The 15,863-nt window shown below is 36.7% G+C and overlaps 1 protein-coding gene across 1 annotated transcript in view; it reads left to right on the forward strand.

The window, feature by feature from the left end:
* The window catches only part of CA10 (carbonic anhydrase X), a 211,496-nt gene extending 196,662 nt beyond the window's left edge, over nt 1-14,834 (forward strand). The window contains exons 5-9 of the mRNA XM_010578677.1: nt 1,197-1,292; nt 3,592-3,664; nt 10,979-11,133; nt 13,484-13,658; nt 14,546-14,834. Of these exons, the coding sequence (XP_010576979.1) occupies nt 1,197-1,292; nt 3,592-3,664; nt 10,979-11,133; nt 13,484-13,658; nt 14,546-14,568 (522 nt within the window). The 3' untranslated portion in view covers nt 14,569-14,834. The remainder of the gene's footprint in view (nt 1-1,196; nt 1,293-3,591; nt 3,665-10,978; nt 11,134-13,483; nt 13,659-14,545) is intronic.
* The last annotated feature ends 1,029 nt before the right edge of the window (nt 14,835-15,863 follow it).

A 15,863-nucleotide genomic window follows, 5' to 3' on the forward strand; every position in this document is an offset into this window, starting at 1 on the left:
TCACTGCTGAAGCACCAGACATTGTATTCATCCAAAAGACAAAGCCACCAATGCAGGCACTAAACCCCATTTCAGTGGTTTTTTGAGGTGTTTGGGGTTTTTTTTTCCTGATTATAAACATGGAAAGCAGACTACGATGAAATTTCTTAACTGACAGTATTAGTCTTTGGCCATTTGTACAATTAAAAAGACTACCAGACATACATCAAGTTAATACTGATCTTGTTCATAGTTTGTAAGTCCAGAAATTTCAGTGGACAGCCTTTAGATTTATGCCAACACATGGAAGACACACCTGATTTTTAAATACATACCTCAGGCTGCTGCAAGTCTGAAAATGCCAGAACAATGACCTTACTTTTCTAATTGACATCTGAAAACCAAAATAGATATCTTCAGGCTAAATAAAGCTAACTAGCCTTTCAAATTCTTAGAAGTACTTAACTGCCTCACTATTCATTCAAGTTCATTAAAGTTGTTCCTCTTTTTAAAAAAAAAAAAGAGTGAGGCTACAAATTGCAATATAAATGGTAACAGTGTCTTGTGATCCCAGACAACTCAAATATCACTGTTCTAAGACATTTACATACGCAGGGAGAAAGATGAACTGTGCCTTCATAATTTAAAAGTCCCAGCAAATCATAAAACTAAAAAGCAGAAGGAAAGCTGTAGGAGCTAAGGAGAACCTGGTTAATAATAATACAATAAGTGCCTAACTGTAGAAGCTTTTGTAACCAATTTTGTAAAATCCGGGGCCAACAAATTCTGCGAGTGCTGGCTTAAACAGTTCCAAACCCGTATCCCATATGTTTCTTCAAATATTTCAACCCCTGACTCCTCAGTGTTTGGCTCGAGGCTGAAAAGTACAGATTACTTGATGCCCATGGCAAGTGCTGTTGCAACAGGGAAATGATGTCAACCCCTGCAGTGCAATTCATAACTTGATGTGGGTAAATTCACTTACTGGCAATTTAGAAGAAAATGTGCTGGTGCTGTGCCAGTTGGAGCCAGATGGTGACTGAAATTATTAAAATCATGCGTGCTGCAAACCTCTGAAAAATTGCAGTGTTACAAAATACCCTAAGCGTAGATGGGATCCTAATACAAACCAATTGGTGTATAGAGAGTATTTGCAAACAGTGTATGGTATGATTTGCTACTGTTTAATTGTAATCTTTCCTTTCTCTGTTTTCTAGGTTCAACTAATCCACTATAACCATGAGCTGTACACAAATGTCACAGAAGCTGCAAAGAGTCCTAATGGGTTGGTGGTAGTTTCCATATTTATGAAAGTAAGTATTCAGCATTATCAACACCTAATATATGGACAATGGACTTCTTTTCCCATGAGCTGTAAATCTAGGAATTAGACTCCTTATTATACTATAGCAATGTCTAGAGGCTCTGATCTGGAATCCAGAGACAGCATCGCCCTAGGAACTGAACACACAATGTCTACTCCAAAGCATTTACAATGTAATGTAAGGAAAATGAAAAGGGATAAGGAAGGGGGGGAGATCCTTCTACCATAAACATCACTCATAACACTTTAACGGCTATGACAAAAGTTACTAATTTTGCAGATTTGGTATTTCTTCATGAAATGTTATTCAGTCAATTAAAAGTAAATCTCTTCTAGTAGGTTGAGGCCCTGGGAAAGAGGGCATGTTTGCTCTTTGGAGACATGCCGATGTTTCAAAGTCGGCAGAATAAGTTTTTCTCACAATGATAATTAAAACATCTTAAACTATCAAAACTGAAAGAATATTAAAAGTATAACTCTTAATATCTTCCATTTCACAGAACTAGAAAGACAGGTGAATATTTTGTCACATTTTAGTCTCCATCCTGTTGTGTTCAAGATGCATAGTTAGGTCTGTCAATTACAGTGATCCAGCACTGAACTCAAACCTCCCCAATTACACTGGAGAAACCTTTTCTCTCACTTTATATGAAGAATGCATTCCCCCCCAAAATGTTGTTCATATTCTGCCATTATGTATCTATGTTTCATCAGTCTAAAAAAGCATATATTTCTGAATAAGGGCTTAATGCTGAAATAAATAGCTGTCATCATCATATTGGATCCTTACATATTGGATATCTATTATTTCCCTTTAGTACTCTCTAATCCCATTTCATAAGGTAAAGTTCCTGACAAAGCATTAACATCAGAATTAAAATATCCATTTCACATAGCATCTTGAATTATTATATATGAAAATTGCCCTTTTATACAGGTCTAATATTTAAGAAAGATATTTAGGTTACCTTTTTTCATCCAAAATGTATTGTATTACAACCCAATGATCTGACTTGGATTCACACAAGAGGATAAAATTGAAGCAAGCCTTCAAAATGCCCAGCATGCCAATTTTAGCTAAATAATGCATCACTCATGTACTTGCTGAGTTGCACACCTCTTGTAATGAGCAACAAAATTTAGTATCTGCCTCACCATATTTTTCTCTAGGCCACTCTCACTGGCAGCAAAAGATGTGTTCTATTTTAAATGTCCAAAGTAGTTAGAAAAACTTCCAAGTGGAGAAGTAACTATCCAAATTTCCACAAAATGGAACCTGAACTGAATTTTCCTGAAGGCTACCTGTCAAACAGATCTGGATTACAGTTCGTCCAATAGCCCATTTATTTTCCTAAATCTTAATTAAAAATTTTGTGAAGTTCTCCATTTTCAAAATAAATTTATTTCATTCTTGATAAATGCTAAATGTATTACAGCAGCATCCAGTGTCTGATAAAAAAAACACATCACAGAATAATTGAAAGATAAGTAGGATATTAGAAGGCTAGCTACAGAGTTACTAAAACGTCTCCATAAAAAAATATGACACTGATTTTGTTTCTAACCAATAATAGTTTTGCCATTTGCAGTACAATAAAATCTGTCATTAAATTATCATTGATAATCAACAATAATATTGTTGATAAAGTACATACCCACCCACCCACCCCTCCCCCCCAAAAAAGCAAAACAACAATGCCTCTAAGTCCTTTCTATCATTTTTCCTCTAAATCCTCTTCAGGTATGCTTATGTTAACGAAGACCGAACATTTTACATGTATGTGTGCATATTTGTGAGTGCACGTGGGTGAAATTTAGGCATTTCATACCTATATGTAAAACAAAGGCAAGAGAGATTTTATTTGCAATATAAATAGTCTGCTGCAAGGAAAGTATATTTCTCAGTAAATAGAAAAATAATAGAATATGATATGAAAATCCTGCCTAATTGTATTAACCACCTGCAAATCCCATCAAAGCTGTTGGAGAATAAACCTGTACTCACACTTGTGTTCAGGCATTAATTTCTATTCATCCTAGTCTCCCATCCCTGGGTTTTTTGGATATATTTTTTTAGATACCAACTTTCTAACAAGATTTGTTAGAAAAATATCTGAGTAATTATTTCCTCTTTCCACAACAGTGAAAAAAAGGCAGAAACAATTTGGAAGAGTGGCAGGAGAGAGAGAATGAGTACGTGCATGTGCGTGCACACACAGAACAGCCACATTTCCAGGAAGGAAACGTTTGTGAGAAGATTTTGATGTTGTACATTTTCTCTTCTGTAGGTATCTGAATCATCAAATCCATTTCTAAATCGTATGCTTAACAGAGACACCATAACAAGAATAACGTATAAAAGTAAGTTTCTTTTAATTTACTATAGCTAACAGGTGTATGCCTTTAGTATCAAATAATGTATTTAGTGATCCACTGAAACAAGAGGCACTTCATTATGGACAAAAATTACAAAGTTTGCATTGTCAGCAACTCTACATGATAAACTTGGGAACCTGAAAAATCTAGTAAGGTCATCAGTTCATCAGATGAATTTTGAACTTCAAAGTCTATTTTATGTTTGAACAAGCAATAAATTAATGAAATTATACTCAACAAATACATATACTGTATTCACACAGAATGCTCAGGAGAAACTGCCTACTATTAGCAATAAAAGTAACATACAGAGCAGCCTGGATTATATCAAATCAAGTTATGTCAAGATGCTGCATCATTAACTGTGGATTTAGTATTCACTAATGCTTTCTTTTTGTACAGAAAAGTTATGACGTTTCTATTCAACTATTGCTGCATTTAATGGATATATAAAGAGGTCATTAACATAGCACGTATATTTGTTGTATTCACATTTGGAAAGCCTTTAACTGATAATGCTAAATAATTCCATGTTAGTATATTGAACTTGTGAAAATGGGAGTTTAAATGGCAGTGAAAATTAGGCTAGTTTAGCGAAAGTCATGAAAAATACATATATCTCACTGGAACAAATTAAAGCTCTTCTCCTGAAAACCTTATTCCCTTTGTCAAATATTCAGTTGAATTCCAAGCAGGCATTAAGTTAATAAAATAAGTTAAACAATACCCGAATTTAACTTTCAGAAAGCACACAGGAAACTGAAAAAATAAGGAAAGCATTGTAAAAGTCAGCCTTCATTTGTTATTCTGTAAACAATGACTTAACATTTTCATAAAACTTCATTAATTTTGCTTTTGTTTATGAAAGCTGGGAGAGAGTTGTTCATGATAACTGGAATGAGAGTGGTTGTCAGGACTCCAGGATTTGGTTCACAATTCTACAAGGGTTTGCCTCAGTTTACTTCTCTGTAAATTAAATTTATTGTACTATATACTCTACAATAACAGTGTTACTTGGAAAACTTTGCATCTGAAACTCCAGAGATGTCAAATGTCCATTTAACTTCAACAAAAGTCACTGAACTTCAGATTTATAGTGGAAAGGTTTGGAGAAATTTCTATACACGTCCCTAAAGTACATCATCTGATTTCTTTCTGTGGACGCCATCTTTTCCCCCTCCCTGCAAAGCCAGGATTGTAAAAAGAAAAAGTTTAGATTTGAGACCAACGTAAAGTGAAATCACAGAATTTTAGCCACTCAGTCCCAAACAAGAGAACACTAGAAAGATTCCGAGTCTTGCCATACAATACAGACTTTGAACAATGGAGCCAATCCAGCGCCATTCTGAAGTAGATAGTTCCTTGTCCTCTCCTATAACATACACTTTTCTTCCCACTAATATTTCTCTAATTTTAACTTACACTTAACACATTTTTTTACGTCTTTGGTCCAAATAAGAGGCCTCTATTGTGATGAAACTCTATTCTCCACGATACCTATAGAAAGGAAGGCGACAGGATTCCCTCAGAACATTTTTTCCCAACTGTTCCATCAGTGTGAAATGTCATCTTCTCTGCATGGAAGAAGCAGGAGATTAGCCCAGTTTTTAAACTGCCTGTCTTGATTCCTTGCAAAAACACAGCAATACTGTTCTGTAAGAGCTTTCTGCCTACCAGTGCTGCTGCAGCGTCCTGGAGAAGGGAAATCATCTTTAAGACTGTATGTGGTTTTTCAGGCTCTTTCACTCCCAAATTACACATTCCTAGCTTCTGTCTGGGGACCAGCCAGAAGATCTCTGACTGTACCTGCACTGAAGAAGCTGCTTTTCCCCCCACGTACACACATGCAGACCTGTCAGGTCTCACACAATGAATAAGAGACTCCAACCTCATTTTTCCCATCACAGCAGCTGTATCTTATGCATTTACATGAGTGCCACAGCCTTTTTTGTACTCCTTGGCCCCACACGCTACAATGACTGGCCAGCAGAGCAAAGATTAGAGAACCTGTGGCAGCTTAGAGCAGAGGAGAGGCCATCATTAGGGATATACAGCTCCACAGGGCGGCAAGGCACCAGCAACATCTTTCCCTTGTCGCATAAGCGAGCACCCAGCCGTCACCCACGCCAGCAGGCAAGCGTACCTTCCCAATACAAAATAGTTCGTTTGCATGCTGCACTTCTAAGTGGGCACTCCTCCTCTGTGGAGTTGACAGCATCCTACAACCTTTCATTGGTTATTTTGCCTCTTTAGGAGGAAAATGCAATTTCCATCACACCTAATTTAGGTTTACTAAGTGAAATTTCGCATGAAGATGAACATATAACATAGGCTGCGAAATCAATGATTAACAGAACTGTTTTAATTTTTAACCATTGTTATCACTAACAAGTTTATCTGTTAAAGTGAAATCCTTGGTAGATACAATGCACATAATATTCTGCAAGGCATTGGGTTACCTACTGTAGTAACAAGTATTGACTGGGTATTTTTTTAGTGTAAATTGGGAACGTGAAAGTGTTATTGAAAGTAATTTTGCAGTTGTCTTGCATGATGGATTATAGCATCGTTGCTGAAAACTAATTTTGCCTTTTACATTGCGAGGATTTCTATTCTGCCTTTAGCAGCTAGAGTTTTTTAGCTTGTGCTTTAGGGGTCCACTCCTGCAGTCAATACTCAGCAGTCTGCTGACAAAATGACCAGTCCCGGTGTGCTCAATAGGAGCATGGAGCAAATGATAAGTGGAGCATAGGTTCAGAGTCAGGACAGTTAGTAACATAACCAAAATACTTTTTTTAAAGAACAGCAACAAAATTAAGAGCTATCTGTACTGCTGCATGAATTTTCCATGGGCAAAATGCATTAAAAGGGGAATTTCTGCTCTTAGATATTAATGGCTCCAGTGAAGTAAAATGGACCCCAAGGAATTTTTAAGCAGATTTTAAATACTTATTTTATTCTGTTTTCACAGCCCAAAGAATCTACTGTGAACTAGCTGAAACAAGTGTTCTTTCAAACAGGCTTTAGTCAGAAGCTATAGAAATATCTCTAAAGAAATACTGCTTTAATATTCCTCTTTAAGTATGACATTTGAGGCGATAAGTTAGCTTGCTTTCAGAACAGTTATGCTACATTAGCTTTCAGCCAGTGTTTGCGTAACATTGGAAAGAAGTAACATTTTAGATTCCCAAAACTCCATATGAAAATTTGGGCTTGTCATTCTCCACCAAAATACTGCCACATGTTCAGCTAGGCAGAAGAGCTGCAAAATTCTCCATTTCCCCAAATTCAATCTTTATTCATTTGTACATTATCTATAAAATAGCTAAAGTACTCCAATTTTAGAAGATTATCCTGAAAAAGCTTAAGATTCAGATTTCTGGAAATAAGAGACTATTATTTTCTCAAGGCTCATGTTTCAGTGTGTTGTCCGAAGGACTGAGCTCTTGCAGTTCCCGTCACGAGTAGTAAAAGCTCAGCAGTCTCAACTCAGGCCCCAAGGGACTAACCTCAGGTATTCAAAATGAGCCTCTGTCAGCCTCGGTCTAAGTGACTTGTGAAGGCTAGTAAATGGAGAAACTCTGTTTCAGGATTTAAAAACTGACTATCTCTACATTCCTTACCCTATAAATCTAATTAGAGCTGTACTTTTCCTCTTTGGATTATCATGATATGAACTTCAAAATCAAATGGACTTTCCTTCGTTCAGTAAAGAATATATTCCCTATAAATACTTTTGTTTTAAAGAGAACATACATAGAACTTGCTGTGAAAGGAGACCGTGCACGCCTATTACAAATCTACGGATAAAAGAATTTCCATCATTTGCTAAGAAAATTGTCAGAGTCAAGGCCTTTATGTAAATGAATATGAAATCTAATGAAATCTAATTTGTATAGAGAAGAGTTCATGAGTTCAGAAATCACCCTAAGGCACAAGCAGACCAAGATAAACAGAATGTGTGCTATAGATAGGAATGATGCTGAGAAGCTAGTAAAGTCTGAATGGGTTTATTAAAGGAAGTTTATTACTGGGAAGAGATCACACGTGGTGATTTTGACCATTTTGAACTACATACCTGCAATAAATATAAGACAAGACATTAATGTGTTGCAGTCTAGTATTAGTGCAAACCCACCAGTTCTGTTTCAGTTCCAGAATGGGAAACCTTTAACAAGATGTGGGGAAAGGGAAACAGCAGAGCTGTTCATGGGAAAAATGTTGACAACCACATGCTTATTCTGTAGTCTTTTCTCAGACTTCTATTTCATGCCATATACAGGCATGAATAAATACTACTTTTAATTGGCCAAACTCTTTAATTTCATTATTTCATTCACCCCATCTTCCCCTTTTCCTGAAGTGATGTTTTCCTCTGATTTTCCATTAATCACAACTGATGGATTTTGACGCACAGCATAATTCGCTGTCTCTCCTTAAACATATTCCAAGTGAAGATGGAGGTAATGAACCAGGTTTGGAGCCACTTCACTACTGGGTGCTTGTGTGGGAGATGGCCACACATTTTGTAGGTCCTCAGTATGCAAACAACATAACCTAAGCAGTTGATCTGGAGCTCAGTAAGACTGAGAGCATCTCTCCTGATCTTGAGAGCACTGGCAGACGTTGGCCTTGCCTGAATGAGTAGAAGGACCATGCCCCACACTGCTCCCACACTGTTACTTGCCATATTCAACCTCCAGAGCATTATTGTGTTCTGAGAATGACTAAACACTAAATCCACAGACAAAATTTAGACACCTATAGCAAAATAATGAATTACATTCTGTATTAAAGCAATGTGAGGCAAATCCAAAACCCCCATGACTACCTGCACTAATGCCAGCAGTAAATCTGTTTCTATATCTTTCATTTGATAAGTAGGCCTATTGTTAATAATCTGTGCACTGTTCTGAATACAAATTAGTCAACTTGAATGTAGCATACACAAAATAGATAGAGATATATATCTCTATCCCATCAATATCTCTCATCTGTATTAATCTTTAGTTAGCTTTCCATCTCCTAGTAAACACTTCAGGGAAATTCTACCTTGTTCAAATCATTTTAGCCCAGCCGAAGTCAATATGGATGAGAGAAAGCAGATTTAGTCCTTGGAGTTTGAAGCTATCTATTCTGACTGACTCGGTGCCATTTGGAGCTAACACACCGCTCTCCATGGTTCATAAATAATGAACAAGATGTTCATGTGGGAAAGGGAAAAATGTAAGATGACTCATTGAAAACAGGCATTGGCTTGAAAAAATGCATTCATTCTTTTCTCCTGTAATTCTAGCAAAATTACCACTGCACTGCAAATAATGTTTTTAATGAATAGGACACAGGTGTATTGAGTCATCTCTAGCTGTTAAAATTTAACAACATTTTGACTCTTAATACTACAGCAATGGTTTCGCACTTCTGTCTGGAAAATTTTGGGTGTAGAAAGACTCTGTATCCCAGGCCATGGGCCAGTGAAGGCTGAGCATGTTATAAAAGGTAACAGCCACCTAGAAGACACTAACAGTACTTTCCCCCGCTACTTGCGGATGCAGCTATACGGCATGGTAATAACCCTGGCTCAAAGTGCAAGAACATGGCAGAAGGCTGTATTTCTGACAAACCTGAAAGGACATGCCAAGATTATATTTTGTAAAATAACAAACATTTAAAATATGAAATAACTGTAAGGCACTGGTCAACGTGGTATAAACGTTAGACTCTCACCTTGACACTTTAACTGGTACTGTAGCCACTTATATTGCTACCCCAAAAGCCTGTGGCATGTTGACTGCACTCTGTCAAAATAAAATGGTCACATTTGCTTTGCTTATTTTCTTTGATTTTCCGTTGCTCAAGTCACTAGTCCGCAGTCCTTTCTTTTTCCTTAGATATTACAAGACAAGCATTTTACTCATGCAAGTTTTGCTCTTCAGCTATAATATGTTAAATTCAAGTTAAATTACTCTTTTTCTTTTTAGTTCTTGTACACTTTCTTGTTTGTTTATATTTCTTTCCTTGCCTCCATTTACAATCTTCTCCCAATGGCCAAGGAACTGTTTATCAGCTTTAAAAAAACCAACCAAACAAACAAAAAACCCCCACACAAAACCAAAAGCTGTTTAAACTTACAGTGAATGGTACATGAAAAACATCAGAGAATCCAACAGAAATGCCTAAATTATTGACATTGACTTAAAAAATGCTTTTCAACATTTTTCTTTAGTCTGAGCAGTGTCTTCTATTTTATTTGTGCTCCCTGCCTTGCCTTCCAGTAAAACCAGTGCCAGTTCATCTTGTGTATTGAAAAGGGAAACACACCTAAATATGCAGCTTTCCTTGCCTGCATTTTAGCGCTCGCTCTGCAAATGAACCATATTGAACACACTACATGCAAGTGAAAGCACGCAAAGAGATGTCACAACATTACATCTTGTCACCATGCAGCTTTCCAAGATACACGATAGCAGTAGCATATAAGCAGTGAAGTGTGTATATGCCTGAGTATTTCCTATTAAGGAACTCCTAATTGTAGCGCCAGCATTACACAAGGGAAATAGTGCACATAGTATAGAAAGGCTGAGGAACTCTGATGACTTTTGAAAGATATAACCCTATCTCATTATATTTTGGTACACGTCCACAGAGTGAATTCCGTTGCAGAGGGATACCTCATTAATTCCCAGGGAGACTTACGACAAAAGCAGGGACCCTAGTAAGCTGCTTTCCAGCGTACTTCTCCACCCTGATTTTAGCATTCTGAGTGAGCTTGCACTGCATCCACCCCCACTGTGCACATGAAAGGCCAGCAGGCTTCATTGAGCAGCTTTATTATCATGCGTTAACCTTAACTTCCTCCTGTGGTAGACGGGCAATTAAGTTTTAACACTCTTGGCCTTCCCAAGGCTTTGTTGAGGGAAAATTGTTAATCACTCCAAAATATGGTAAGTCGACATTCTCCAAAGACTGCTGCATCTAAATCAATAACTGCAACTTCAAGAAGCTTTTAACTCCAGTTCTTAAACGTGATTCAGAGTTTCACTGTGAATCCTTGTGCTAAACTCATGGAACGTGTGCAGGGGCATTTACGAGTAGAACTCAGTGCAAGAAGGATTAGTGAATTCACGTTACTTGTTCTTGTCCAAACTGCTAGAGCATTCAGAAACGTATGTTCATTACACCTCATATTTTGGTAAAACTGATTATGATGTTCTGGAATAAGGGCTGTACATAAAAGGAGTGGGGTCTTTTTGTGAAGCTATTGTTTTATCTCAATAGTTTTCCTTCTTTATTCTCCAGATGATGCTTACTTACTACAGGGGCTTAATATTGAGGAACTTTATCCAGAGACGTCTAGTTTCATTACGTATGATGGGTCAATGACAATTCCACCCTGCTATGAAACAGCAAGCTGGATAATTATGAACAAACCTGTCTACATAACAAGGATGCAGGTAAAATAAATAAAAAAATTGCTCGATCTAGTATAGGTACAAAAGAATATTTTAAACAGATATATTGGTAGCTTTACATACAAAATTAGATTCAACCTTTTGCTGTAGGGATCTCTGTCTGCAATTTATACAGTTTGCAAAAAGCATTGAAGAGGGTTTTTGCCAAAATAAAAATATTAACTATTTAGAGCTCCCTAAGTATCTATACACACACACACGTACTTTGAAGTGGGCCCTACTTTCAGTGAGGATTTGAACCAAATGGTTTCCAGCAGTCTCTTCCAAAACAAAATTATTCTACGATTCCGTTAATAGACATATGGGCATTCTAAAATAAGTATAGCAGTGTTGTACATAAATAACTGAGATTATTAAGTATAGCAGAGGCAATTCTTAGGTTAGAAAGAAACAGACAAATTGTGAGTGACACTTGTGGCCATTTAAATACATGTCGATAGCACATTGGTGTGACAGAGATGCAGTATATGGGGCCTTCTTGAAAAAAAATCAGCTAGTGCTTTCTGGTATAAAATGGCAGGATAGACATTGCAAATATCTTCAGAAAAACCAGACTGACACATTGGAGCCACTGTTAGAAAGAAGCAGGATAAATTATGCAAAAGACCACACAATTAATTTCGTAGTCAAATTATGCTGTTGAGGAAACACGCCAGTGGAAGAGTCATAAAGACTACATTTCTGTACAACTTGCAATTCAAGGTCTAACATCAGAAAACAACAAGTTTAACACCAATTGCAGTCTTCTCCAGCGTTTCCATCAGTGAGTTGCCTACGGAGCTGTGAGCTGAACTGCAACCTATTCTCTTGCATACTAGAATCCCGAAGGAATACTTGAACTGCCATCTGCCTGTCCCAAGCATGCAGCAGAAGCAATCTGGCCTGAGAAATGAAATGAGGAATGATAAAACAACCCTAAATATTACTTTGGGATTTAAAACCATACCAACATTGTAAATAAGATGACTTTAAAAAGCCTGAGAGATATTTTATCTTTGTGATATTCCTTCTGTCCAATTTTGTCTAGATGCAGAGGAAACACTTTGTTTCTTTTCTGAATGGGTAATTTGGGAGAATGACACAGCTAAGCACAGGCAAACATGCTGTACATTCTGAACTTTTCAAGCAGGGGACCTGAACGTTTTCCTACAAGCAACATTTTTAGTTACAACATTAAATGTACAAAACAAGGATTAGAATATTTCTAGAGTCTATGCTAGTACACCTATGGGTTATATTCTCATGATACTTCTTGTCACACTTTACTGGTTAGTTACATCCTCCATTATTAGTGCAGCAAATTGATTTCATGGAATACTTACTAATTACATTATGTACTCAGACTGAAAAAGTAACGCATAGCTCAAGTTTACCCTGGAAGCTGTTAAAGATTTTCCGTATGCAAAACCCAGCTACTGGATTTCCCCATTTAAGCATTAAATACCACTACCAAACATCTTAAATTCTACGCTGATATGGAAAATATTTTCTTTTTATATTTTTAAACCAAAATATTTTGAGGGTTTCTAATTTACAAATCACAGTTTGGGTGGGTTTTTTTTCCTCTCTCCAGTTTCCAGTAAAAAGTTTGAAAGGTTTTGGTTGACTTGAATGAATTAACACGCTTCTAGCACACTTGCGTAATTATTGTAAGACCCGTTGCTGTCTGCTTGCAGTTTGCATCCAACCACTGCTGGGCACACTGAAAATCCTGGATAATTCAGCAATTCCCTCTCTGTTGATCCATAAAACCATCTCAAAAGAAGGCCAGAGTCTACCGTACAAACACTGTAGACACAATACAGACAGTATCAAGATGGACCTGTTAATGGAAGGAAGATTTCACTTTTTAACATCACTAATTTCATGACTTCAGCATCATGACTGTCAGTTATCCTTTCCATCCTGACTGGCCATACTTGGTTCTTAAATACCATCATCCAAAACCGTGTCTTCTCAACTGAAACTGCACTAATAGCTACAACTTAGGAAATTAGCTTTTGTTATTCGTCAAGTTCATTTTCTCTGCAGCAGCCTGCTGCCATCTAGTACTGTCAATTCCATTTGTTTCCTGATCAGCCAAGGACATCTCATACCATTTTCATTTACTCCACACAAAACTAGTTACTTTCGTTTAAAATGGGGCTCAGAAACAGAGGACCACAGAAGGAACGTTTTTACCTCAAGTTAACTCTTTCAACCCACCTCTGACTACAAATCACTGAAATTCTGTTTAACTTTCATTTATTAACTAGTCTATTTAATAGTGTTGTATGTTGTTTACTTACAGGAAAGACCAGTACTAAAAATCCTTGTTTTGTATTTTGTATAGATGCATTCTTTACGACTGCTAAGCCAGAATCAGCCATCACAGATATTTCTGAGCATGAGCGACAATTTCAGACCAGTCCAGCCTCTCAACAATCGATGTATCCGAACTAATATCAACTTTAGTTTACAGGGAAAAGATTGTCCAAACAATAGAGCACAGAAACTACAGTATAGAGGTACGTTCTACCTCCAGAATAATCCTTTCTATGCTTACACTGAGCTCTTTTCTTTGAGAAACCAAGTGCATAACAAAGCACACAAATAAACACAGATGAAACTCCAGATGTGGAGGACTAATGGTATGAGTCAAACATTACATATTTGATACGTATGAGGAAACTTGCCCAGAAACATGCAGGAAAAACATGACAAAAAACACTCTAGGACATCTAATTTTTGTTTGTTTTGGTGTTTTGTTTTTTTTTTAAAAAGCAGATAGGACAGATCTTCAGTTTCCTAGCCTCATTTTAAAGTCTTGTCACCTTACAAAGTGCATTTTGCTCTGTTTTACCCACCTTGGAAAGGAAAAGGGGGATGAGCTAGTCTTGATGACAGCTGGTCTCAAACAAAAGAATAAATTTCACTTTAGAGGTGCACCACCATAAAACACCCACATTGGAAAGTGTTGTATTACGCAATGGCTATTAAACAAATGAACCAACCCAGTCACCTGCTGGTGAAGTCTTACACTGCCACTGCTGGGGGCTCAGCTGAGTTGTAATGTGTCTTATGCATTTTTTAGCCTATGCACACACAGTTATATTACGTGTGATAATGATGTAAAAGTGCCTTCTTATCAGTAATATTATGGTTATGAAGGAGTACTACTGAAGGGTGGAAAAGAAAGCATGTTTTCAGCAACAAGGCTGATGACTGAGTTGCAATATTTCAAAGAAACAGTCATTCAGACTTCATTCTTTTCCAGAAAGAGGAGGAAACTGAACCTCCTGGCTTTTTCAAGACATTTTGTTTAAGTGCCTAATACAGTGTTAAATCCAACCAGCTTCATATTTGGAGTTTATTAAAGCATAATTGTTTTTGTTTTGTTTCTCTTTCCTTTCAGTAAATGAATGGCTCCTCAAGTAAGTAAGACAGAGCAGGCAGAACCCATAACCTCAGTGGAATGCTACTACTGTGAATTGACATAATCTAGAACGCACCCAACCTCACTCTCTTTGGGTTCGCAACAGCATGTGCAAATGTGCTGTAGGAAAAGAGCTGCCATGTTGGAAACTCAACTAAAAATTCATTCATATGATCGGTGGTAATTAAAAAAAAGTTAAAAGACAGTATTACAGTAAATGTGATTACAATTTTGATACAGTTTTCCTGAACTAATTTAGCTTCACAAAGAAAGACTTTTCAGCCTTTGTACATATGAAATTCTTCCTCTTTTCCCCTCTCCCTCAAATTAAAAAAAAAAAAAAAAAAAAAAAAAGAAAAAAGGTGGCTCGGTACAGCATCAAAGTGGAGTTGTGTTCTGTGTGCCAAGTAATCCTTGGAAAGCTCTCATTATTTCACTATCATTAATGGATACTGACAAGACAGAACAAGAAGACTGTAGAGGAAACTTATTTCTAGGTTATGATCTTTCTGTTCATTTAATTAAAAAAGGGACAGACTTTGAGAGATAAGTATTGTAAATATATCACTGCAGAATATAAAGGAAATTGAAATATTTCCCTCTGTCACATATCTGTAGTAAGATTTGCCAAAATCAGAATTGATCCGTTTTCTGTTTCTTGTTTTACAACAGGTCATACGTTGTGTTGGTTACTATTAACAACTCAATAAATGTGTTTAACAAATTAATTTAGTAAACTTGCTTTGATTTATTTTTTCCTTTCTGAAATAATAAGCCTCTACTACTTGTGGCTGCATTATTTGTGGTTTGTTTTTTTTTTTTTCTTTTCTATTTTTTTCTTTACTTCATTTATTTGTTTGCAGCCAATTTAAGTGACTTAATGGCAATTGGGAATGCACTTAAAGCTAGTATAACTTTAACTCCACTTTATGGTCCATCATTAATAGGAGCTGGGCTCAGAAGCAGAAAGCAGTTGAAACATATCTCAGTTTAAAATTGCCATTTTCCCTGATGAATCCATTATTGGGACAAACAAATTCAATTCTCTAAATTGGTGGTAGAAAGGGATATCTTTTCTTTACAGATAAAGCAGGAGCTGACCAAGTAAAAGCGAATGCCTTTTTTCTTGTTTATAATGGTCATTCACTGTGTTTGGTTACTGTCAACAACTCAATAAATGTGTTTAACAAATTCACATAGTGCATGTTTGACCTTCTTGCATATTAAGGGATTTTTTTTTTTTTTTTTTTTCATTTGGAGAGGCGGCAGACCTCATGCTATTCCATTCTTAATGCTC

This window comes from Haliaeetus leucocephalus, unplaced genomic scaffold, assembly GCF_000737465.1.
Source record: "Haliaeetus leucocephalus isolate CR32 unplaced genomic scaffold, Haliaeetus_leucocephalus-4.0 Scaffold646, whole genome shotgun sequence".
Classification (NCBI taxonomy): domain Eukaryota; kingdom Metazoa; phylum Chordata; class Aves; order Accipitriformes; family Accipitridae; genus Haliaeetus; species Haliaeetus leucocephalus.